Source organism: Bombyx mori, chromosome 13 (assembly GCF_030269925.1).
Source record: "Bombyx mori chromosome 13, ASM3026992v2".
Lineage (NCBI taxonomy): Eukaryota > Metazoa > Arthropoda > Insecta > Lepidoptera > Bombycidae > Bombyx > Bombyx mori.
In genome coordinates, this window is record NC_085119.1 from 7130926 (window position 1) to 7158385 (window position 27460).

Below are 27460 nucleotides of genomic sequence, written 5' to 3' on the forward strand. Positions count from 1 at the left end.
AGCTTGGTCTCAAGATAGTTAAAAGCATAATGGCCAGTACAAGTGTGAAGTTTGTATATCTGATAGGGTCACCAAAACTCCACCACCTGGTAAACAATCCAAGTAATATAGTAATAACTCCCAGGACAAAAGTTAAAAGTCCAATACTAGCATGTAGAAGTTTTGTATAAATAGGAGCAAGATAATTTTTTAATTTAAGACTGTACAAAGCTCCCAGTCCTCCCATCATAGTAACCAACATAAGTATTAATGAAGACAAACCAAATTTTGCATGGAGAGATGTGAAATGATCCTTGCCATTTATAATTTTGTTAATCAGTATCACGAAGAATCCTGCTGTGATGAATATGAAACCAACCACCTGTAAAAGCCAATGTCGAGCACTTCGTAGACGTATAGGCATCCATTCTGTTGCAAAATCTCCTGGAGTGATTGCATTGATTGCTGAAGTCATAATGATAACCCACTGAAATTAATAGAATAAAACTATAAACAGTTTTTCATGGATAAATAATAAAACAAACTCAAAACCATGTAATGATTACTCACTCCTAAAGACATCAAAATGGGATGAAAAGAAAATAATGTAACTCCTTTGTGAAAAGAACAATACGAGATAATGCACAAAAATATGACAGAGCACGCATTGCTGCACAAGTTCAAATAACTCGGTTTAGTAGAAGCATTAGACGTGACTAATCTGGAAGACTCAGAATTTCTGTCCGCGGTAGACATATTTTCTTCTGTGTTAATTGAATGTTCTTGTTCCAATCCTTCCATGTATGATGTAGTGATTAATTATTTTTTTGGGTTTTAGAAAATAATGTAAATTAAATCCAATACAAAATAACAATCAAACACAAATTGTTAAAATGCGAGACACGTAGTAATTATTCTGATTCTATTCTCATTGTAGTACACTTGTTGAACTGACACAGCTCGGGTTCAGTTATGAAGTCCTAATCACACAGATGGCAGATATCATAAAGATTTTCGATCAATATTATGTACCGTACCGTAGGTACCTACTTTCAGAATTTATATGTGCGACATGACATGACAGTCATGACATGATAATAGGTGTTGACTAGGGGTGAGACGTATTTATCGGAACAGGCTCGTCTATGAAAAAACTTGGAACTGTTGTCCATAGACCGAAACAACTGTTCCAACTGTTCAACAATATTTCATATGTTGCGTTGTTCCGTTCCAAAGCAAACAGCCAGAAGCGAAACAATTTGGTAGTAGTAGTAAGGTTTTTCTCGAAGAGAAAGGCAAAGGAACTAAGCCATACAGCCAATTCTTAAGTTTAATATTTTCATATATAATTTTATGTTTCAAGGCAAAAAAGCCAATTCTTTAGTATTCTTCATTTATAAATATTTTTCAAATCCGTGTAAATGTCTATTCAGATTTTTTTTTTCCCATTTGTTTCGGTTGAGAGTTGTCGCAATCGTGTTTCTTGGATAATCTGACTATAAAGTCAAAATTTGTGTTCTCCATTATAAGTCTCCGAAAGTAGAGGTAATGTATTCATATACTGCTCTAAAACTTGCAGGGCACTTAAGCAATTCTTGAAGAGAAGGCGGGATGCTATCTTTATAAACCTCTTGCAGTTTATCAATAAATAGGATGCGATGAATATTAAAAGCTGGACATGTGAAAAAAATATGATGTAAAGTTTGTTCTTCATTTAGTGAGCATTTATAACAATTTGGTGATGAAGTTATTTTCATTCGGTAAAGGTGAGCGCTAAATTTGCAATGACCAAATCTCAGTCTACAAATCTGTGTGTAGAACTTCCTTTTACAGAAATATTTGCTCCTAGCGAACCAGGGTTTAATACCGATTTCATTATTTATTTCAGCATACCATTTACCTTTGGTTTCATTCATATGCCTTCTGTTTTCGAGCCAATCTTTATTAATTTGTTGACGAATATCAGGAATTAGGTTTTGCCATGGAATTGAAATATTTTTAATCTGGCCACCCAAGTTATTTATTGATTTTGCAAAATTATCAACTTTTTCATTGCCCACCACTCCACAATGTGCTGGAGTCCATGTGAATTCAACAGTGATATTTTGGTTACGCAAATCCGTCCAAAGTTTTTTAATGTGATAGATGACATGGTTTATTCTATTGCTAAAGCAATTATTTTGAAGGTTGGAAAGAACTGACATACTGTCACTGACGATAAGCCACTTATTCTGTTTTCTGGCACATATGTCTTCTTTTATATATTTCAAGGCATGCAATATAGCAAGTGCTTCTGCTGTGAAAATGCTGGATGAAGGTGGTAAACCAAATCCATATCCAACCTTAATATTGTTGTGATAATAGGCTAGTGATACTCCTTGATCTGATTTTGAGGCGTCAGTATAAATACAGTGAAAATCGGGCCATTCGGTTATGTGTTGATCAAAGTCTTCTTTAGATTTAAGGTCATTATTTATAGATATACGCATAGCACAGAATTTACTCTCAAATGTATCTTCATAACAAGCCCATTTATCAACTGCTTTGTAAATGTTATATTGCTCAACAAACGCCATAAAATTCGAGAAGTGAAGAAGAATGAAAGGGTATTTTGGGGAATTAATGGAAGAAGGAATAGTTTGGGAATGCTGAAGTTTTCGCAGTAGTGCATGATGTGAAATAGCAAAGAGCTTAAGAAGAAATTTAAATTTTAAAAATTTGAATCTTAGATGTAATGGTGGGACGTTACATTCTACTTGCATAGATATTATTGGTGTGGTTTTCATGGCACCAGTTATTAATCGCAAACTGTTGTTTTGGATAATTTCAAGCTTTTTAATAAGAATGGAATTTGATGCGTAACAAAAATAGCTGTACTCAAAATGAGATCGGACTATAGATTTGTACAACATAAGTAAAATTTTAGGGTCAGCACCCCATGATGTCCTTGCAAGAGGCTTAAGAATATTGAAGGCTTTAGAAGCTCTGTCTGACAAGTCATAAACATGCTTATTCCAAGATAAATTCTTGGTAAATATTACACCAAGAAATTTAAATTCATCTACCATAGGGATTAAGTTATTATTATAATATAAGTTAGCACATAAATTTCTAGATCTACTAAAAACCACTACCTTCGATTTACTCAAACTTATATCCAATTTTAAGTAATTAAAGTAAACTTTTAATTTTTTTAAAGCTGTGTTTAATTTGTTTTCTGCTATTACCATGTTAGATTCTGAGCAGTACACAGCTAAATCATCAGCATATTGTAAGTTTGTGACTTCTGGACCAAGAACAATATTTAATTTATGAATATACAGAATAAACAATAATGGACTAAGTATTCCACCTTGACAAACTCCCAAATAAGAGGGTTTTGGACCGTATAAATTATTATTAAATTTAACATATACTTGTCGGCCATGTAAAAAATAAAAAATCCAAGCAATTATTTTAACAGGTATGCCAAGAGTCAATAGCTCTCTAGTGAGAACTTTATGGTCAACATTATTAAATGCTCCAACAATATCAAGAAAAACACAGACAAGGAATCTGTTATATGCAAATGCACTATGAATATCTAAGTAAAGATTATTCATACTTTCAGCAGCAGAAAAACCTCTACGGAAACCAAATTGATTTGAAGGTAATAATTTATTTGATTCTATATAGAACTCTAATCTTTGTTTTAACATTTGCTCAAAAAGTTTACCAAAACAAGATGTCAGAGCTATAGGTCGGTATGAATTGTGATTTGTGTTATCTTTGCCTGGTTTTAATATTGGTGCAAGGCAATCAATTTTCCACTCCGGTGGGATCAGAGATGCATTCCAAAGTAGGTTTAATATGAGAATTAACATTTTTTTCACGTCAACTGAGAGATTCTTTAGCATTTTGTATGAAATATTATCCAAACCAAAGGCCGTATCGCGTCTAGAGTTGAGAGCACTATGTAGTTCAGGTAAAGTAAAACTTTTAGTAAGAAATTCATTGTGTGTATGTGTGTTTGATACATGGATATTGAAATTGACCTGTGACTGGGGGTTTGATGAAAATTTATTTAAAAAATCTTGTATCCAACTGCTATTTGTAGAGCTTTTAATATTATTGTTGTGATAGGTTTTGTTAAATTTTCTTATTGTTTTCCAGATGGTCGATAATGGCGTTTGTCTGTTGAGTAACTCACAAAAAGCTGTCCAAGAAGCTTCTCTTTCTTTATTAAGTGAAAGTTTTTTAAGTGCTTGTTGTTTTTTAAATGAGATATAGTTTTCCATAGAAGGATCTGATTTGAATTGCAAATAAACCTTGCGACACTGTTCTATGGCAGCAGTACAAGTCTGATTCCACCAAGGTAGACATAGCCTTTTTTTGTGATTTGTGTTGTGTGATAAGGTTATGTTTTTTGGTTTCGTGTTAGCATCATTGACACTTTCCAATAAAATATTACAAAAAATGGTGTATGAAAGAATGGGATCGGAAAAATCGAAAGTGTGATCTAAAATTTTGGAGTCAACAATTTGTTTATACTTGAACCAGTCAACATTTACGTAGCTTGGTTTGGAAAAATTACCCTGACTTGCTTTGTTATTTGTATTTTCAGAATAGCTGAACAAGATGCTAGTGACAGTTGGCAAGTGATAGCTGCCCATTGGATCATTGTGAACAGACCAGTTGCAACGAAGTGATAGTGATGATGAAACAATTGTGAGATCTAATGCATTGGGACGCCATTTGTGGGAACCCACAGTGGTGGCTTGTCCATCATTGAGTATACAAAGATCACTATCTTCAATAATACTATGTAGTGTTGTACCACGACCATTATTCGAAGTGCAACCCCACATTGTATGATGAGCATTAAAATCACCTGCCAATAGCAAGGGCTTTGGAAGAGAATCAATCAAATTATTGATATGTGTATAAGTAAAATTTTGCGAGGCAGCTGAAGTAGGACTATAGAAGCTAACAATAGAGATTTCTTCATTGTTGAACTGTAATCTAATAGCTATGTTCTGCAAAGAATCATCATGTAATGTATTTAATCTAATATAGTTTAAATTATTTTTTATAAGTATAGCAACACCATTATGGTTGCTACCAATATCTAATCTTTCTATTTTGTAACCTTTGATATTAAATTTTTTTTCGGGTTTTAACCATGTTTCAGAAATTAAAGCAATATGTATATCATTATTGTAAAGGAAATATGTAAAAGCATGTTTATTACTAGATAGACTTTGAGCATTCCACTGAATTATGTTCAAGTGGTCCATAAAAAAATTAAGTGGTTTTAAGTTTATTTCTGTTTTTGTTTGTACTGAAAGTATCTAATAGAATGCTTTTGATGCCTGCAGAAGTAACAGGCGTTTCGTCAGACTTGTTGAGAGATATTATTTTGATAATAGAAGAAATAAGTAAGTTTACAAAGTCATCGCACTGTAGGAGGTTTTTTATATTATCAGTTGGTTTAGACTTGTTTAATGTTGGAAAAGACTTCTCATTGAATAAATCGGCGTATGCAACTTTTTGGTATTTAGTTCTATTTTCTTCAATTTTTTTTTTCTTAATAGGGCAATCTGAAGAAATTGCTATGTGATTGCCACTGCAGTGAACACAAATGGCTTCCTTGGGATCTTTAGGGCAGTCTCTGTATAGGTGTTCTTCACCACAGATGGTGCATTTTTGCGAATTCTTACAAAATTTGCCGATATGACCATAGCGTAGACAACGCAGGCATTGGCTAACTGGTGGAATGTATAGGCTTACCTCGAAGTACCATGAATCTATATCAACACTGTCTGGTAATGTAGGGCAGGCGAAAGTTAAGGCAACTGTTTGGGTGGGCACCAAACACGATTTGCCGTCCTCATCGCGGCCTCGACGCATAAGTCGACGCACGGAAACTACATCTCTGGAACTTGATAATCCATTACATATGTTTTTGTTCGACATGTAAGTGGGAACATTTCGAATTACACCAGTAGTTTCAGTGAGTAAAGCGGGAATTGATGCTTTTAGGTGCAGGTCCTTTAATGTTTTGGTATTATGTAGGGCGCTATTAGCTAACCCTGGCCGCTCGAATATAGCTCCGATTTTGTATTTGTTTATTCTCTTAAATCTTTTTATGCCCTTGTTGCCTCGTTTCAATGAAGCGCCAAGGGACATGAGGTCTCTGTCGCCTATTGGCCTGGTTTCGGAACTTTCATATATTACAATATATTCAAAATTACCGCCATCTTCTGGATACTGACGGCAGTAATTTTCCGATTTATAAATGGTATACTTATCAGTTTCAGCAGTATCGGTCGAAGTATCTGAGTCGTCGACACTTGCCACATCTTGATGTAGATCGTCGGCTTTGCGCTTTTTGCGCTTGCCCCTCATGTTGAAGCTCACCTATAAATAGTGAGATTATATGCCTGGTTACAAATTCCTGGTAAAAACAATTTGTGAAAATTTTCTTTCAAAAAATTCCGCCTAATAGGTTTGACTTCCCGCCAAAAAGTCCGAAACAATTTGGAATAAGCTCTTTTCCCTTTTCACGTACAGAAATAGAAAAAGATAGCATATACATCCTGTTCCCAAACAGTTTGTAACATGCTTTTTCCTCCTTTCACTTATTGTAATAGAAAAAGATAGCAATAACATTAACATGCATGTATGTTTCGTTCGATACACGAATAAATTATCATATATAATAAATAATGTACTCTGTTATATTATATTATATCATTTGAAATATAATATTATTTGTAGTCTTGTAGCAATTTTGAAGATAATATACTTTTAAAAGACCGTTGTTAATATGGTGGTAAAAATATTTAACTGAGATAAAAAGCCTAGAATGTATCCGAACGCTTACTAAATCCGGACTTCTTGTCTACTCTGTTTTAGGTCTGACACCGGCCACTCACATGCGCACGAATACGCAAACCCGCAAGTGAGGGACGACATTTGCAAATGATTATGCAAAGTTTTCGCTGCATTCGTGGTTTTCCAAGCTGTGTCGGTTTTTTAACAGACATCAAAGCGCGCGAACCCTCGCGTAGTCTCCCACACATTCACTTGCCCAGTTGCGCCGACGATTGCGAAGGTAACGGACGTATCGCCATTTTCATAGTTTGTGTAGTATAATAATATATACTGTGTAGCGTATCTTCATTAAAAGAAATCCCATAAAAACAGCATGGCTGTTAATGATGTCTGGGAAAGAATTCAAAACTCTTTTTCTCTTCAATGTTCTATTGACGAATTAAAAAGGAGGAGAAATTCGTGAGACATTCGTAAACAAGTGTAGGAGGAAGCGCAAACGGGTTCGCAAATTGAGTATGCGAACCCATTTGCACAGCTGCTAGGTTTGCAAATGAATGTTTGACGGCCCTTCACATGCGCGCAAACATTCGTACAATATATGAATATTTGCGCGCATGTCAGTGGCCGGCATGACATGGTAATATGGGCTATATATATACAAGTCGGCGCGTGTTTTTATAAACCATTAGTTCATGACTAATAAAGATAGGACGACAAACAACACGTGCAAGTATTCATCGAAAACAACACGTGCAAGATAAGAATCGTAAACAACATCGTCCCACCACGATACCTTGCTATAAAAACGCTCCGTTGTTGTCTCTCGAGCTTTATACGAAGGTTATATCGTTAGGTCTTCTTTGCAGAACATAGCTATTAGATTACAGTTCAACAATGAAGAAATCTCTATTGTTAGCTTCTATAGTCCTACTTCAGCTGCCTCGCAAAATTTTACTTATACACATATCAATAATTTGATTGATTCTCTTCCAAAGCCCTTGCTATTGGCAGGTGATTTTAATGCTCATCATACAATGTGGGGTTGCACTTCGAATAATGGTCGTGGTACAACACTACATAGTATTATTGAAGATAGTGATCTTTGTATACTCAATGATGGACAAGCCACCACTGTGGGTTCCCACAAATGGCGTCCCAATGCATTAGATCTCACAATTGTTTCATCATCACTATCACTTCGTTGCAACTGGTCTGTTCACAATGATCCAATGGGCAGCTATCACTTGCCAACTGTCACTAGCATCTTGTTCAGCTATTCTGAAAATACAAATAACAAAGCAAGTCAGGGTAATTTTTCCAAACCAAGCTACGTAAATGTTGACTGGTTCAAGTATAAACAAATTGTTGACTCCAAAATTTTAGATCACACTTTCGATTTTTCCGATCCCATTCTTTCATACACCATTTTTTGTAATATTTTATTGGAAAGTGTCAATGATGCTAACACGAAACCAAAAAACATAACCTTATCACACAACACAAATCACAAAAAAAGGCTATGTCTACCTTGGTGGAATCAGACTTGTACTGCTGCCATAGAACAGTGTCGCAAGGTTTATTTGCAATTCAAATCAGATCCTTCTATGGAAAACTATATCTCATTTAAAAAACAACAAGCACTTAAAAAACTTTCACTTAATAAAGAAAGAGAAGCTTCTTGGACAGCTTTTTGTGAGTTACTCAACAGACAAACGCCATTATCGACCATCTGGAAAACAATAAGAAAATTTAACAAAACCTATCACAACAATAATATTAAAAGCTCTACAAATAGCAGTTGGATACAAGATTTTTTAAATAAATTTTCATCAAACCCCCAGTCACAGGTCAATTTCAATATCCATGTATCAAACACACATACACACAATGAATTTCTTACTAAAAGTTTTACTTTACCTGAACTACATAGTGCTCTCAACTCTAGACGCGATACGGCCTTTGGTTTGGATAATATTTCATACAAAATGCTAAAGAATCTCTCAGTTGACGTGAAAAAAATGTTAATTCTCATATTAAACCTACTTTGGAATGCATCTCTGATCCCACCGGAGTGGAAAATTGATTGCCTTGCACCAATATTAAAACCAGGCAAAGATAACACAAATCACAATTCATACCGACCTATAGCTCTGACATCTTGTTTTGGTAAACTTTTTGAGCAAATGTTAAAACAAAGATTAGAGTTCTATATAGAATCAAATAAATTATTACCTTCAAATCAATTTGGTTTCCGTAGAGGTTTTTCTGCTGCTGAAAGTATGAATAATCTTTACTTAGATATTCATAGTGCATTTGCATATAACAGATTCCTTGTCTGTGTTTTTCTTGATATTGTTGGAGCATTTAATAATGTTGACCATAAAGTTCTCACTAGAGAGCTATTGACTCTTGGCATACCTGTTAAAATAATTGCTTGGATTTTTTATTTTTTACATGGCCGACAAGTATATGTTAAATTTAATAATAATTTATACGGTCCAAAACCCTCTTATTTGGGAGTTTGTCAAGGTGGAATACTTAGTCCATTATTGTTTATTCTGTATATTCATAAATTAAATATTGTTCTTGGTCCAGAAGTCACAAACTTACAATATGCTGATGATTTAGCTGTGTACTGCTCAGAATCTAACATGGTAATAGCAGAAAACAAATTAAACACAGCTTTAAAAAAATTAAAAGTTTACTTTAATTACTTAAAATTGGATATAAGTTTGAGTAAATCGAAGGTAGTGGTTTTTAGTAGATCTAGAAATTTATGTGCTAACTTATATTATAATAATAACTTAATCCCTATGGTAGATGAATTTAAATTTCTTGGTGTAATATTTACCAAGAATTTATCTTGGAATAAGCATGTTTATGACTTGTCAGACAGAGCTTCTAAAGCCTTCAATATTCTTAAGCCTCTTGCAAGGACATCATGGGGTGCTGACCCTAAAATTTTACTTATGTTGTACAAATCTATAGTCCGATCTCATTTTGAGTACAGCTATTTTTGTTACGCATCAAATTCCATTCTTATTAAAAAGCTTGAAATTATCCAAAACAACAGTTTGCGATTAATAACTGGTGCCATGAAAACCACACCAATAATATCTATGCAAGTAGAATGTAACGTCCCACCATTACATCTAAGATTCAAATTTTTAAAATTTAAATTTCTTCTTAAGCTCTTTGCTATTTCACATCATGCACTACTGCGAAAACTTCAGCATTCCCAAACTATTCCTTCTTCCATTAATTCCCCAAAATACCCTTTCATTCTTCTTCACTTCTCGAATTTTATGGCGTTTGTTGAGCAATATAACATTTACAAAGCAGTTGATAAATGGGCTTGTTATGAAGATACATTTGAGAGTAAATTCTGTGCTATGCGTATATCTATAAATAATGACCTTAAATCTAAAGAAGACTTTGATCAACACATAACCGAATGGCCCGATTTTCACTGTATTTATACTGACGCCTCAAAATCAGATCAAGGAGTATCACTAGCCTATTATCACAACAATATTAAGGTTGGATATGGATTTGGTTTACCACCTTCATCCAGCATTTTCACAGCAGAAGCACTTGCTATATTGCATGCCTTGAAATATATAAAAGAAGACATATGTGCCAGAAAACAGAATAAGTGGCTTATCGTCAGTGACAGTATGTCAGTTCTTTCCAACCTTCAAAATAATTGCTTTAGCAATAGAATAAACCATGTCATCTATCACATTAAAAAACTTTGGACGGATTTGCGTAACCAAAATATCACTGTTGAATTCACATGGACTCCAGCACATTGTGGAGTGGTGGGCAATGAAAAAGTTGATAATTTTGCAAAATCAATAAATAACTTGGGTGGCCAGATTAAAAATATTTCAATTCCATGGCAAAACCTAATTCCTGATATTCGTCAACAAATTAATAAAGATTGGCTCGAAAACAGAAGGCATATGAATGAAACCAAAGGTAAATGGTATGCTGAAATAAATAATGAAATCGGTATTAAACCCTGGTTCGCTAGGAGCAAATATTTCTGTAAAAGGAAGTTCTACACACAGATTTGTAGACTGAGATTTGGTCATTGCAAATTTAGCGCTCACCTTTACCGAATGAAAATAACTTCATCACCAAATTGTTATAAATGCTCACTAAATGAAGAACAAACTTTACATCATATTTTTTTCACATGTCCAGCTTTTAATATTCATCGCATCCTATTTATTGATAAACTGCAAGAGGTTTATAAAGATAGCATCCCGCCTTCTCTTCAAGAATTGCTTAAGTGCCCTGCAAGTTTTAGAGCAGTATATGAATACATTACCTCTACTTTCGGAGACTTATAATGGAGAACACAAATTTTGACTTTATAGTCAGATTATCCAAGAAACACGATTGCGACAACTCTCAACCGAAACAAATGGGAAAAAAAAAATCTGAATAGACATTTACACGGATTTGAAAAATATTTATAAATGAAGAATACTAAAGAATTGGCTTTTTTGCCTTGAAACATAAAATTATATATGAAAATATTAAACTTAAGAATTGGCTGTATGGCTTAGTTCCTTTGCCTTTCTCTTCGAGAAAAACCTTACTACTACTACCAAATTGTTTCGCTTCTGGCTGTTTGCTTTGGAACGGAACAACGCAACATATGAAATATTGTTGAACAGTTGGAACAGTTGTTTCGGTCTATGGACAACAGTTCCAAGTTTTTTCATAGACGAGCCTGTTCCGATAAATACGTCTCACCCCTAGTCAACACCTATTATCATGTCATGACTGTCATGTCATGTCGCACATATAAATTCTGAAAGTAGGTACCTACGGTACGGTACATAATATTGATCGAAAATCTTTATGATATCTGCCATCTGTGTGATTAGGACTTCATAACTGAACCCGAGCTGTGTCAGTTCAACAAGTGTACTACAATGAGAATAGAATCAGAATAATTACTACGTGTCTCGCATTTTAACAATTTGTGTTTGATTGTTATTTTGTATTGGATTTAATTTACATTATTTTCTAAAACCCAAAAAAATAATTAATCACTACATCATACATGGAAGGATTGGAACAAGAACATTCAATTAACACAGAAGAAAATATGTCTACCGCGGACAGAAATTCTGAGTCTTCCAGATTAGTCACGTCTAATGCTTCTACTAAACCGAGTTATTTGAACTTGTGCAGCAATGCGTGCTCTGTCATATTTTTGTGCATTATCTCGTATTGTTCTTTTCACAAAGGAGTTACATTATTTTCTTTTCATCCCATTTTGATGTCTTTAGGAGTGAGTAATCATTACATGGTTTTGAGTTTGTTTTATTATTTATCCATGAAAAACTGTTTATAGTTTTATTCTATTAATTTCAGTGGGTTATCATTATGACTTCAGCAATCAATGCAATCACTCCAGGAGATTTTGCAACAGAATGGATGCCTATACGTCTACGAAGTGCTCGACATTGGCTTTTACAGGTGGTTGGTTTCATATTCATCACAGCAGGATTCTTCGTGATACTGATTAACAAAATTATAAATGGCAAGGATCATTTCACATCTCTCCATGCAAAATTTGGTTTGTCTTCATTAATACTTATGTTGGTTACTATGATGGGAGGACTGGGAGCTTTGTACAGTCTTAAATTAAAAAATTATCTTGCTCCTATTTATACAAAACTTCTACATGCTAGTATTGGACTTTTAACTTTTGTCCTGGGAGTTATTACTATATTACTTGGATTGTTTACCAGGTGGTGGAGTTTTGGTGACCCTATCAGATATACAAACTTCACACTTGTACTGGCCATTATGCTTTTAACTATCTTGAGACCAAGCTTAAAAATATATTTCCGTTTAAAAGAAAGAATTGAAAACACAAACTAAAACATAATTAAAAAAAAAACAAATGAGATGCAAGAAAAAGGAATACTGAACTTTTTTATTTTTTTATAATCAAGTAAAGTTATGTTAGTCAATGTTATTTTTTATTATTATTTTATATTATTATTTTTATTATTAAGAATGTTTTTGTGATACTTTGCTAAACCTAACATTTATGTTACACTTGCTTGTTTGCACAAAATAGTTGAAATTCTTTGAATTTCAATGTGATATTTTTTTTATACTAGTGGTGCTTAATTTTATTTTGTAAGTATTTTAATATAATTACAGAAAGTGATATATTCTATGAATGTAAAAGGGATAAATCTAACATAAATTTATGTAATATCCCATAAGCCAAACAATCTAAGACTTATAAGTGGAGCCTATAAAACACAATCTTATCATTATACTATCTTTAACTTAATGGTTTTGAAATGGTAAATGGTAAAAAAATACTTTACCAAAGAATGTCTTAAATCTCAGAATTAGTTTGTTATACTTTGCAAAGGGCAATGCATTTAATCAAAATTTTATTTAGATTTAATTGTCCTAATATTCCAGTGTTAATTATATAGTTTTAAGAAATTTATAAACTTGTTATTTTTATTAAACATATATTATTTCAGAAAATAATGTACTTATCATAATTCAATGAAAGACGTTTCATATGTCCAACTTATGTAATTTTAAATATATTTTTCGAATATTATTAATTTGAAAATTTTCTTTCGAATTTTTTGCTAAATTGTGCCAAAATTAGATGAAACTATATAGTCATTACTATTCCATGAAAGACTATATTATATTATAATCTTATCTTATAGTGGTTTAAGTGGTAAAGAATTATCAAATATATAAAAGATATATTAATAAATATTTACATGTAGTTTTAGAAAAACTCTCAATGTCTATTTACACTTGAAGCTCTAAAGTATATGTTATTCTCTAATAAATGTGTTATGATTGCTGTTAGAGTTTTAGTTTAAACTAAAAACTACTACCTTCTTAATCCCTAAACTTTACTAATAATTTTCTAATAGAAGTAAAGTCCTACTTGCAGAAAATAGGTCAAATTCGAGTATAGCTTAGTACTCACTATTTATAGCTATGTAAATATTATATGGGTATCTAAACCCTGTACTGGGTGTACAGTACAGTTCTGGAACCATTAAGAAAAACTCCCACATCACCAACTTATTTACCACCAACTTATCTATTTATAAGTAAGGTGTTCACAAATTCCATAAAGCAATGATAGTTTTAATAAAAATAATGATGAAAAACATTTTATTATTAATTGGTTTACAAATACCTATATTGTCAGTTGTCTCTAATGCCGGCCACTGACATGCGCGCAAATATTCGTACATTGTACGAATGTTTGCGCGCATGTGAAGGGCCATCAAACATTCATTCTCAAATCTAGCGGCTGTGCAAATGGGTTCGCATACTCAATTTGCGAACCCGTTTGCGCTTCCTCCTACACTTGTTTACGAATGTCTCACGAATTTCTCCTCCTTTTTAATTCGTTTGGGGGATATTGTTATTCGCGTCCGTAGGAATTTCCTAACCATAACCCTACACGTGTCCCCTGGGTGGTGCTAAATGAATAACAACGCCGGGTCTCGAGCGGCGGTAAATTAACTCGACCAAACCAGCGCAAGCTTGGCCTATCAGTGGGAGTAGGAAATGACCTCCACTAGCCGCAACCCTGTAACGACAGGATCGGAGGTCTTGGCTTCATTGTCTGGGCCACGAAGAAGAAAACTTCTATAAAAATCACCCCAAGTCCACGGTGAGACCTCGCGCCAAGGGACTGCATGACTGATGGGAGATCAGTCGATAGCGATCGACCTCTACGGACATGGCAAACGTAGTTGTACTCTGCCTTCTTAGGGAATGGCGTCACCCCTAAGTGACCTTGTACTTCGTCCAATACTCGTGGGAACAAAATGAATGAAAAACAAAAAAATAAAACAAACCCTACTATGATTCAATCAACCTTGCACAAGAGCATGTTTACAAAAGCACGCAGCAACTCACTCGGTACTATAACGCAAGACATCAACGTCCCTGAAATAATATTTAGTACGAAAGATCAAATCAAGCACGACTGGCAACAGGACAGAATTCCGCCAGCCAAAAGAAAGAGAGTGGAAACCGACTCCCCACAGACTGAAAAGGTAAAGAAAAAGCCTAACACAACCACATATGCAATTACTACAAAGAATCAATTCGATATTTTAGACAGTGAGGAATCTACAACAGACAATATAGAAATAGAAAAACCACCAAAACCAGAACCAATATTTGTTACTGGTGTCAATAGAACATTGAAGAGAAAAAGAGTTTTTAATTCTTTCCCAGACATCATTAACAGCCATGCTGTTTTTATGGGATTTCTTTTGATGAAGATACGCTACACAGTAGAGGTCACGAACTATGAAAATGAGGTATAGTATACGTCCGTTACTTTCGCAATCGTCGGCGCAACTGGGCAAGCGAATGTGTGGGAGACTACGCGAAGGTTCGCGGTTCGCGCGCTTTGATGTCTGTTAAAAAAAAACCGACACAGCTTGGAAAACAACACCAGTGTACTGCTGCGATGACCGATGAGATTAGTAGGGCGTTGTTTTAATTATTTTTTATATTTTAAGTAAAGTTAAGTCACCAGAGTTATTTAAATTTGTAGGCAACCTTTTTTTAGTTGTTTTTTTATTAATTGTGTGAAAAACATTGATTTTGTGACAAAAAAATTCTCTGGATTACCGGTACCTAAGTAGTGTCTGTGTGTGTATGTGTCACTATCAGGTTTCGTAAATTATTTAGGAAAGCATCGAGGACAAACAAATTTTAAACACGACGACCTGGCCCTCGAATCTATCCGGAAATACATGAAGTCAGCGTCGGAACGGTACTTCAATAAGGCTGGCGTCATGATAATCGCCTTATCGTTGCCGCCGCTGACTATTCCCCGAATCTTGATCACGCAGGAGCCAATCCCCGTTGGGCGTCGACGCCTTAGGCATATCCTTACGGATCCATCAGATCCAATAACCCTTGCATTAGACACCTTTAGCTCTAACACTAGGAATAGGGACCCCGGTAACCGTATTCGTCGAACTCTTTGTAAAGTTGCGCAGCCTAACCTAAACATCAGCCCGCTGAGTCTTTCGCCGGATCTTTTCAGCGGGTCGCGATTCCGATCCGGTAGTAGATTAATTCGCGAAGCAGCTACTCTAGAGTTGTTACGTCTCCTTGGAGAAGCTCGGGTAGCTGTTAGCATATCCCACCGTTTCTGGCTGAGCCCTTGATCGCCCACCTGCCGTGTTAAAACTGAAAAGGCCTCTGGGCCACCAGTACTCTCAAAGATAAAAAAAACACTAATAATTCTTATTTTTATATACATCAGAGTAAAATTGAGAATCGTATTACCGTGAAATTTCCGTATTTCAAAAATTAAAACTAATAAGGCAATTAGAATGATATTTTTTAGAATAGCAATTATGAATGGCGTATATAAAAAGCAGACTTATAAAATAACTACCAACAACTTTGTAAAGCTAGCTTTTTTAGCTAATAAAGTTTGATTTGATTTGATTTGGTTCTTTGTAAATATTTTTTTTTCTTTTTTTTGAAGTGAAACTTCCTTATCGGCGTTGGAAAAAAATTTACCGTCACGTTTTTCGGTTACGCGTCACATTTTTCCGTTACGCGCCATCTGTTTTGTATTCATGTCTATGATAATAAAATCCTTTTGTTTAAACTTTATCTAATTTAACTTTTTTGTATTCATGTCTATGATAATAAAATCCTTTTGTTTAAACTTTATCTAATTTAACTTTATTTGTATTCATGTCTATGATAATAAAATCCTTTTGTTTAAACTTTATCTAATTTAACTTTATTTAACCAATTTCTAGAAAGTTGCATGTAGATCATTTTTCGAAAAATAAGGCCATAAATAAGTTTCACTTCTTACGTGTGTACACTAGTACACGCACACATTTTTTTTATTGCTTACAGGTTGGACGAGCTCACAGCCCACCTGGTGTTAAGTGGGTACTGGAGCCCATAGACATCCACAACGTAAATGCGCCACCCACCTTGAGATATAAGTTCTAAGGTCTCAGTATAGTTACAACGGCTGCCTCACCCTTCAAACCGAAACGCATTACTGCTTCACGACAGAAATAGACAGGGCGGTGGTACCCACCCGCGCCGACTCACAAGACGTCCTACCACCAGTAATTACGCAAATTATAATTTTGCGGGTTTCATTTTTATTACACGATGTTATTCCTTTACCTTTATCAACGTTTCGATTATACTGTTTGTATTTGTTTCCTACAACTTGTGGTCATCTCCAAAAAAAATCCAGTAGAGTGAAACACACCTTCCGTGTAGGTATCCAGTGGAACATTTATTTATTTTATTTATTTATATAGTGTATACTGTGTAGCTGGGAAATTAAGCAAACATATTTTGCATAACTTTGCTTAATTTTGCTTAACGTGGTTTTAACGGGGACATGATCTAACATGATATAACATGATAGTAACTTCAGCTGCTATTAGCCTACAACGCGGGTGTAACTCTGGTAATGTTCTACCTATTTCTGCTATCTACTCGTCTATTGAATTTTGCCACATAAATTAAATATCCTACATGATTTTCTAACAGAACCTTTCCCAATAAGTTCTATCGAAAAATCTTTATTCCAGGCCTGGCAATCTCAATGGAACTCAACCTGTTTTTGAGTTCTTTCAAATTTATGGTACTTGGTGACTGCTTTAGGGAATTGTTTGAGATAATTCCATCATTTCCTTTTATCCTCGCCCCGTCCGCCTGAAGTACAGTTCGTCTACTAGGTACTAACTAGAAACGCAGCGGTTCAAGGTTGTTGTTCAGTGTGTCTCCGCTGAACTTTTTTTTACGAACCGTCCGATCATTTGTCGACTACGTTGTAACCAGTTGTAACTAACATATTAATCTATAATCTGGATTTGGAATTAACTTCCGTCCACGGTGCTTACTGATTTACAAAAGTAACAAAAACCACTAACTGCCTAGTGTACCGTATACACGTGTGCTTACGATATACAAGAAAAAAGTGAGCTGACGGTTCATGCGGTAGGAATAGAGCCTTAATAGAGTACCAATAAAGGATCACCAATTAAATAAAGTGGAAATTATGGTCGTGACTAGAAAAAAAAGGGGAGATGATGAGAAATTTGGATAAATCATTCTAATATATTTATATTATTACTAGCTGACCCGGCAAACGTTGTGTTGCCTTAAATAAGATTTCTAGGGAAATTCTACTGTAGAAAAAAAAACCTCATTTAACCACATAATACCTCATTATAAACAAAAACAATATATCCAAAAAATTAAAATAAAAAATAAATGTTTGGGGTGGACAATCCTTTTCACTTAGGGGTATGAAAAACAGATAGTAGCCGATTCTCAGACCTACTGAACATATTATTGATACACAAATAAAACCAAAAAAACATGGCTGAAAAATGTATAGCATTGTATAGCTCTCAAATATATTAAGTGTATAATCTATGATGTATAGTGAGTAAGTAAGACAGGAGACCGGCTTCGTCCTCATCCCTACTAAAATGTTTGCTGGATGAGTGGTGACACCTGGCGGGGATAGCTGATCGATTGATAGTCGATCAGTAGTCGACCGGAGAGGGCGGGAGATCAAATTGAATTTAAAAAAAAAAACATAATAAACGCAACTTGAAATTATAAATTCTGAATAAGAATTTATCGTACTACAATTATAATATTTATTGCGATCTTGCAACCTTATTGCGGATCTGTGCATAGAATAAAAAAAAAATTAATCGGGATGGAAAAATAGGGGTTGATCGTATAAGAGTGAAAATTGAGAGTAATATGATTTTTTTTAATTTTAAGTCATGACAAAACAAAATAAAAAACTTGCCAAAAAAATTAAAGTTTATAATTAACAAATAAAAAATAGGGGTTGATCATAGAGGGATGAAAATTTGAGAGTAACATCAGATTTTTTATTTTAATTCATGACAAAATAAAAATAAAAATGAAAATCTTGCCAAATAAATTAAAGTTTATAATTAACAAATAAAAAATAGGGGTTGATCGTAGAGGGTTGAAAATTTCAGAGTAATATGAATTTTTTTATTCTACGTCATGACAAAATAAAAACAAAATTCTCGCAAACAATTTTAAAGTTTTTAATTAGCAAATAAAAAATAAGGGTTGATCGTAGAGGGGTGAAAATTTAGGGTTGTATGTATTTTTGTATGCTGTATCATAAAAAAATAGAAATTAAAAATTTTGTCTAAAAAATAAAAATAAAAATTTAGGGGTGGACTACCCCTAACATTTAGGGGGATGAAAAATATATGTTGGCCGATTCTCATAGATACCGGATAAGCACAAAAAATTTCATCAAAATCGGTCAAGCCGTTTCGGAGGAGTATGGCAACGAAAACTGTGACACGAGAATTTTATATATTAGATTTCTTCTTTACTCCATTCACAAGTTTCTTTTTTTTTTTAGTTGTGTGGGAAACTAAGTGTGTATCTATGGTGGGAAATGAATGTTGGTGTTGGAGGGACTTTTTGGCGGGAACGCGAGGAGTGAAGTGGTGTGATTTGTTTTATTTTGTCTATTTAGTGTTTCTTCAGGTTTAAATATGTAATAACGGTGGCTTATTAACTGTTTAATATCTGTGAAAGTGCACAAAAGTGGGAAAATGAAACAAAGCTGCTGGACGTAAGTTCTCGGGTTCCTCTAAAAAGTCTACTGAAAAAATCTCAGTAAATGACCACCATTTTACTGAGATCATATTTCATCCCATATCATCAAATTTCATTTAATTTCATCTAAGTTGATTAATTTCTCAAATTAATCATCTTCATTTCATTTCATTTATCTCCATATTATCATTTTTCATAAAAATAAGAATATAAATTAAAATAAGACATGACTTAAAGGTCTTAGTTATGAGGTCATAAAATCCCTTAAAAAACAATTGGTGTTGGAGGTACTTTTGGCGGGAGCGCGAGGAGTGAAGTTGTGTGATTTGTTTTATTTTGTCTATTTAGTGTTTCTTCAGGTTTAAATGTGTAATAACGGTGGTTTATTAAATGTTTAATATCTGTGAAAGTGCACAAAAGTGGGAAAATGAAACAAAGCTGCTGGACGTAACTTCTCGAGTTCCTCCAAAAAGTCCACTGAAAAAATCTTAGTAAATAACCACCATTTTACTGAGATTATATTTCATACCATATCAACTCATTTCATTTAATTTCATCCCAGTTGATTAATGTCTCAAATTAATCATCTTCATTTCATTTCACTCCATAATAAAAAATTTATAAAAATCTGAATATAAATTAAAAAAAGACATGACCTAAAGGTCTTAGTTACCAGGTCATAAAATCCCTTAGAAAAATTTAAACGAAAGCAGAAAAAAAAACAAAATTGATTAATGATTTTATTCATTCGTTCACTCATTGATTCACTGTTTGGGTTTAAGGAAAAATCTCCAGAACATAAGGGCATTTTCGTTTGAAGATAAATAAATTTCACTTAATTGTGAACATTCAAATACTTGAAAAAACAAGGTAAATACTTCGCTATTTATAAATTGGAAAATGGCGTCTTATTCTCAGCCGTCGTTTTATGATTTACGTTCCCACCGCTCTTTTGTTCTAGATGCCAAATATTAAGTTGCAATCATCAGACAACGAGGTCTTCGTTGTTGATGTTGAAATCGCCAAATGCTCCGTAACTATCAAAACTATGCTAGAAGACTTAGGCATGGAAGAGGATGAAGAGGAAGTTGTACCTTTACCTAATGTCAATTCTGCAATACTCAAAAAAGTTATTCAGTGGGCTACTTATCATAAAGACGATCCTCCGCTACCAGAAGATGACGAAAACAAGGAAAAGAGGACTGATGACATATCATCATGGGATGCTGATTTTTTGAAAGTTGACCAAGGCACACTCTTTGAATTAATATTAGCTGCAAATTATTTGGACATCAAGGGTTTATTAGATGTCACATGTAAAACTGTAGCAAACATGATCAAAGGAAAGACTCCTGAAGAAATCCGTAAAACGTTCAACATTAAGAATGATTTCACTGCTGCAGAAGAAGATCAGGTTCGTAAAGAGAATGAATGGTGTGAAGAAAAGTAAACCATAATAAATGCTATTTGCAAGCATCTTTATGTATTATCACTATGTATGCAACATTAAACTATTTTTCCCATGGCAATAAAGAATAATTAATTTAAACCAAGTAAATTTGTTTGTGTTGTAAATTATATAAAAATAGGTACATCATGTCATTGTGATTTTCAATAAAATTTAAATTTTCATATTATCATTTAAATTACTTTTCATTTAACTTTAATTGTATTATATTTATTGGAAAATTTACTTTATGAAATAGAAATAATTAGCATAAATCACTGACTTAAATTTTTGTCATCTGCTTATTTTTTAACTAATTGTGTGGGTAGTCTTGATTGTGTCCAGAAATTGCCAGTATCCATTGCAATGTTAAACCACAAAAATAAGTTTGTCACCATCAATGTCAATACAAAAAGTAAATAAATATACAGTCACAACCGTTTACTGCGACATCATTTTGAGCAACATGCTGGTTATAATAACCTAGAACAAAGGTCCCGGCTGAATGCTATATGACCGCCTTATTAAAAACATTGCTTTATACGACATTGCTAATACCGACATACCTAATAAAATGACCACATTTAACTAATATTTCGGAGAATTAGATCTGTTAGAACGACCGGCTAAGCTGTATTGTAAACAATTTGAATAGGTATCCACATTTGTCTTCAATGGCTATTAAAATCAGGAAAGAAAACAATAGGATTTTGTTTAGTGTAGGGTCTTTTCTAATTCTTAGAAACAAAAATGTGTATGCGGTAGAGTCAAAGCCCACTTCTTCATATCTTTTCAGTTAGTTTGTTACTTATCTATACACAAGACACACCAAAACTTTGTGGAGTTATTCGTGAAACTTTCAAAATGTTGCAAAGAAAAAAAACAAATTAATAACAAAGAAAAATTGCGTTTTGTGTAAATATATTTTTCCAATAATTCACTATCGATTTGTTTGTACTTTGTTTGTACTTGCACGATACACATTAAACATCACTGGTTGTTACGACTGAATATGAGCAGTCCCTTCGATGTTGTTATAATAGATTTTCACTGTATATGTATGTATTTGATAACCACATTCCCTTAGTCAGTTCCTGATGCTAAGATAGAATTAAACCATCAGCATAACAAATGAAAATAATATATATGAAACAATTTTTTCCTCTTAGATATTTGTCATTAAAATTACTTTTAAAGCTTAGTATATGAACCCATAGTCAGAAATGTCCGTCTGCCTCTTTCAAAAGAAACTGGAAGTGAGTTCCAGCAATTTAATTTATATTGTGCTACATTGTATGCTATGTAAAACAAAATTTTAAAGGTGATTATTTTTTGTTGGATTGTAATTTTTATAATTAAAAAACTACTTTTACAGTTTATCTTGAGTATATTATTATCAATTTATAATTTCAGTTTCAAAATCTAACAGTTTTTGTGGTCATGGATAAGAGGTGCAAGTAAACTATAAAATTTGTAATGAAAAAAATCTTATTGGCAATTATTTATTGTTTACAATCATTATTATTTTAATAATAAAATATCATTACAAATGAAAAAAAATAATTAATAATAATTATCAATTATTTATTCTCTCCTTTTCATAGAACATAATGTTTAGGTCTCATAGTTTGTTTGACTTGGGGTTTCATGTAATAGTCAGATGATTACTTTTTTTCTGATCCAACCTTTTTTCCTTTTATTTACAATAGCTTCATGAGCTATTTATGGAATTAAGGATTGTTTAGGGTGTATTGAGCCATGTTAAATTTCACTATTAGCACTGTCCAGAGTATGTTAAAATAAATCAGACTTATGTTGGGTTTGACATCTGCAATATTTTCCTTAATTCGTAACTAAATGTGCGTGTTACTCCAATGCTATCCAATGTATGAGGTTGCTATCTTCTCTCTACCTCCCTTGATGTACAGCAGGAACAATATAGCAGTAAATAGAGCGACCGGTCGACGGTGTATCGCGTCCCGACCCGGCAGGCTGGTTTTGGTCCAGCGGGGTATTCCGGGACACCAGCGGCACCGTCTGGGCGGCCCGACGGGCTGCCGTACCGAGACGGCCGACGTTTCAGAGCCTTCGATTCGCCTCGAAGGCTCCGTCGGCTGGGCGTCCTTGGGGTTAGCCGCGCCGTCTGGTTGTAGTGTTGACCGCGGTAACGCCCCTACCTCATCCGGGTTCTGACCTCGGAGGGGATCGGACGTCGGGTGTAAGAGTGCAGGGGAGTCGTTTAGTGGGTGGGCCCTAAAATCCTTGGGCCCGCGGTCTGTTCACAACACCATGCAGATCGTAGTCTCACATACCCCGCGCGCCCCTTTTGCGCGGGGACCTCGTAGGAGGTTCGGCCCTCTACCCGAAAAAAAAAAAAAAGACACATTCCTTCTTCTTTTTGTTAGCATTTTCCTGGTCTAGTGCCAAGGAATATAGCTCATTCCACTGGTTTTTTTTTTTTACATAATGTTCTCATTGTGTTACATTTACCTTGAGCTCTCTATTACAAATACAAATATCAAAAATATATAATTGCCATAGGTCATAACGGAATTCACCATTAAAGTTTCTATTATTATGGTTAAGTTTCCAAAACACAGTTATTGACTAATGGTGTTATTAGAATTTCTGAAAATCAATGTGTATAATAAAAAAGCTAATTAATTGTGTGTACTAAATCCATGATAAAAGTGATCTATTATTATCATGAATTGAATTCTAAAGACTTACCTAATTTTTTCTTATATAATACTGTGAAAGAACAGAAAGAGCATCTACCATTTGTAAATCTGGTATTGAACAGGGCCAAATGATGATGTTTTAAATTCAAAGTCCTCCATGAAGATATCAGACGCTAGAGATGTCACAGAAGATCATAAGGCTACACCAAGACAATCTTGCAGTAAAGTCTCTTAAGAAATGAGTACCTAGATGTTGTTCATTTAGATTTTAGATTGTTCTGTACTATTCCAATAATCCCATTTGTAGAGAAAATGAATTTATGATATTTTGTCGTCTTTTTTTTCCTACCTAAGCTGATAGCCTTGAGAGGCTATTTCAGCGGAACCTTAACTAGTAGGTAAGCTCACGGGGCTCAAGCCTGACGAAGTTGCTAACACTAACCGTAGCAAGAGCCGTGCTTCGCAGAATCTACCACCGAATCGGGAACGCGACCCACTGAGAAGATCCGGCGAGAAACTCAATGGGCTGTGTCTCAGGGTTAATTTACTCGTCGAGCCCTTCGTCGAAAGCGACGGGTTCGACGAGAACGGTGACCGGTGCTTGAAGTACCTAAAAGCACCATTAGTGGATCGGGAGGATCCGAAATGACATGCTTGGGGCGACGTCAACTGCTTTCCATTCTTTCCGCAGGATCTGGTTTTGTCGTCAATCGATTGATATGATTCTTAATATCTTCTGGTTGTATAAGTAGCTGTACATGCGTCTTGCGAAAGAGCAACCGGGTGAAGGATGGCCGTGATCACCGACCCATACTAGTTCTGACCCAGTGGTGTATTCCGGAGTTACACGTTGATTTTTTTTTCTTATTGCTAATATGAATGGTCCAGAACATGGCCCGCCTAATGTTAGGTTGTCACCGGAGTCCATAGACATCAACCACGTCCAAGCCGCCGCCCATCTTGCGAAATGAGTTCAAAGTCTCAGTTTTTACAATACAACGGCTCCCACACCCTTCAAACCGAAACGCCTTACCGCTTCCCGGCAGATATAGGCAGGATGGTGCTACCCACCCGTTTGGGCTCACATGACACCCTACCACTAGTAATTACGCAAAAATATATGTTTTTCGGATTGACTTTTGTTTCACGGTAATCCTTCATCGCAACGATCCGGTAAGTATCTTCTATGTTAGAATGAGTGACATAAATTGATCAATCATCACACAACGATCCGGTAAGTATCTTCTATGTTAGAATGAGTGACATAAATTGATCAATCATCACACAACGATCCGGTAAGTATCTTCTATGTTAGAATGAGTGACATAAATTGATCAATCATCACACAACGATCCGGTAAGTATCTTCTATGTTGGAATGACTGTCACTTATGAAGAAGTTATCGATGCAACTAATGATGGGACTGTTGAAATGTCCGTGGTAGGAGCCGCACGAAGCAGCACCGAGAACAAGTCCGACAAAAAACACCATAGCTAGCATAAAGACCAATATACACCGACATTTATTCTTTGTGGATATTAATTCTGAGCATAAGTGTAAAAAATCATAAATAGACCTGAAATAGAAAACTATGTTTTAGTTTTTGAATTTAAAAACTACTTAATTGCAAGCTAGATTTAAATACATTTTTTTAATATCTATACTTATTGTTATGACAAGACTAATTAAATCTACAGCAAATCAACTTTTTTTTTTCTTAGACAGGTGAACTAGCATACGGTCCATCTGGTGTTAAGTGGTTACTGGATCCCATAGATATCAACAATGTAAATGCTACCACCCACCTTGAGAATTAGTTCTAAGGTCTTAGTGCCAGAGTACAATGGCTGCCGAAAGGCATCACTGCCTCAATGCAGAAAATAGGCAGGGTGGTGGTAGCTATTTGTGCGGACTCACACGATGCCCTACCAAAGTAAATAGGCAATTTTTTTTTCGTGTTTAATTTAATTACACGATGTTATTCCTTCATCGTGGGAGTCATTCGTGAACATTTCTTCAGTACGTATTTCATTAGTATAATAAAACACGTAAAATATAATAATGATAGGTGGTAAAATGACAATGTGTTCGAAGTATAATTCAAATAATAGAATATGGAAAAGAAGGTTACAACAATTAGAGAAATCTAAGATAAAGTCTGACTCACCTACAACATCTTGTATTGTCACAGAGTAACTTGTCTGTTTCATCTAACAAGCGCTGAAGTTGTTGCTGCGCTAATGTAATTACAGGACATTTCTTGTGTAATATATTAGCAATTTCACCTTCCGACTCTAAATCACAAGTACAGCCAGGAGGAGACTCTGCAGTAACAATAATTTCATTTCCGCCATCGCTTCTCGGAGAAACGTCTGCGGTGTCTGTATTTAAATCGTTATTGGGACTCTGCGAATCGACATTGTAATCATCTCGTCGGATTTTCTTGTATGTTTTCCTGGAATATCTACAAATATTTTGTATTTGGTAATCATCCATTGTTCAAGCATAAAATTATTATTAATTTAAATTGATAAATAATACAAGAGTTATCGTCCTGTGACTACGTTTTGCGGCCCATATACCTATGCACAAAATGTTTCGTAGTTTTTCTACGTTATGGACTACTTTATAGAGTTTTTTCTACGACTACTGGCGTGTAAAAGTCTAAAGGACATGCGATAGTTACCTATTTAATTTTGTTGATAGCTATGATGTCAGATGGATAGGTGACAAATAGTGACAATGATATATGACCAGTACTCGGACATAGAACGCAGGTACGTTTCTTCTAATTCAAATTCGAATTTTCAATACATCTTGTCTTCTATATATTTAATACATCATGAATAAATGAGCTACTTTAATTTTTTATTATTTTTGTTTGTAAAAGAGCGAGATCTAAATTCTTTGTTGATTATTCTCAAGGGTAATACTGCATTCCGAATCAGCGATAAAGTGATGTCGATTTAAAAGTGAAAGCCTATTCAAAGAAAACGTTTTTTGTATGTTTCTTATGTAGGCTCTTGGTTAGATCATAATATTATTATGATACAAGCCAAAGAGGCGAATGATGAAGATCCACATTACATACGCATCACGGTGCTCAGACCGCCATCGTGCAAAACAGCCCACTGAGTTTCTTTTTGAATGGGTCGCATTTCCCATCCGGTGGTAGATTCTGCGAAGCACTGCTCTTGCTAGGGTTAGTGTTAGAAACGTCGTCAGCTTTGAGCCCCGTGAACTCACCTATACACGTTAAGGCGAAGCTGAAATAGCCTCTCAAGGCAATTAGCACAGGTAGGAAAAAAAAATTACCACCCCGCCTATTACTGCAGTGCGTGAAGCAGTAATGCGTTTCGATTTGAAGGGTAGGGTAGCCGTTGTAACTATATTGAAACCTTAGAACTCATCTCAAGGTGGGTGGCGGCATTTACATTGTAGATGTTTATGGGCTCCAGTAACCACTTAACTCTAGGTGAGCTGTGAGCTCATCCACCCATCTAAGCAATAAAAAATAATAAAAAATAAAACATGGAAATAAATCCAATATTATGAAACGTCATTGTTTAATAAAATATGTAATAATTTTTTATTACATATTTTATTAAACAATGACGTTTATTTATTTTATTTTATTTTATGAAGGAGTTTTCTCTCGAGTTCTTGACTCGGTTTAGTTCCTAGCTCCCGCCCTGAAACCTTCAGGGAAGAGGAGGTTCGGACTCCCTTTGAATTTATGAAAACTGTATTACCCAAAACTTTACTTATTATTGTGCATGTGTGTATGGCTGCTTGTTTTTGTATTATGTGTATGTTTATATTTGCTTCCAGTTTGTTTATGTATCTATGTATACTTTTTGCCACTACG

General features: G+C 34.6%; 1 protein-coding gene and 1 long non-coding RNA gene across 4 annotated transcripts; one reads left to right on the plus strand and one right to left on the minus strand.

Annotated features, from left to right (window-relative positions):
• Positions 1–20187: 20187 nt before the first annotated feature.
• Positions 20188–21594, plus strand: LOC733106 (S-phase kinase-associated protein; the record flags this gene model as incomplete). Its single annotated transcript, NM_001047053.1, is given in 2 exon segments — positions 20188–20334; positions 20426–21594. A coding segment is annotated over 1 exon segment (489 nt). The 3' UTR covers positions 20915–21594.
• Positions 21595–22399: 805 nt separating this feature from the next.
• On the minus strand, positions 22400–26720 carry LOC101737496 (uncharacterized). Of its 3 annotated transcripts, none has more exons than XR_001139769.4 (3): positions 26279–26720; positions 25760–26056; positions 22400–25168 (listed from the first exon to the last, which is right to left on the minus strand). It is a non-coding gene; the product is annotated as an uncharacterized LOC101737496 (long non-coding RNA). The 3 variants fall into 3 exon arrangements; XR_009974667.1 differs by lacking the exon at positions 26279–26720 and adding an exon at positions 26175–26230; XR_009974666.1 differs by lacking the exon at positions 26279–26720 and having other exon boundaries at positions 25760–26268.
• Between the last annotated feature and the right edge of the window lie 740 nt (positions 26721–27460).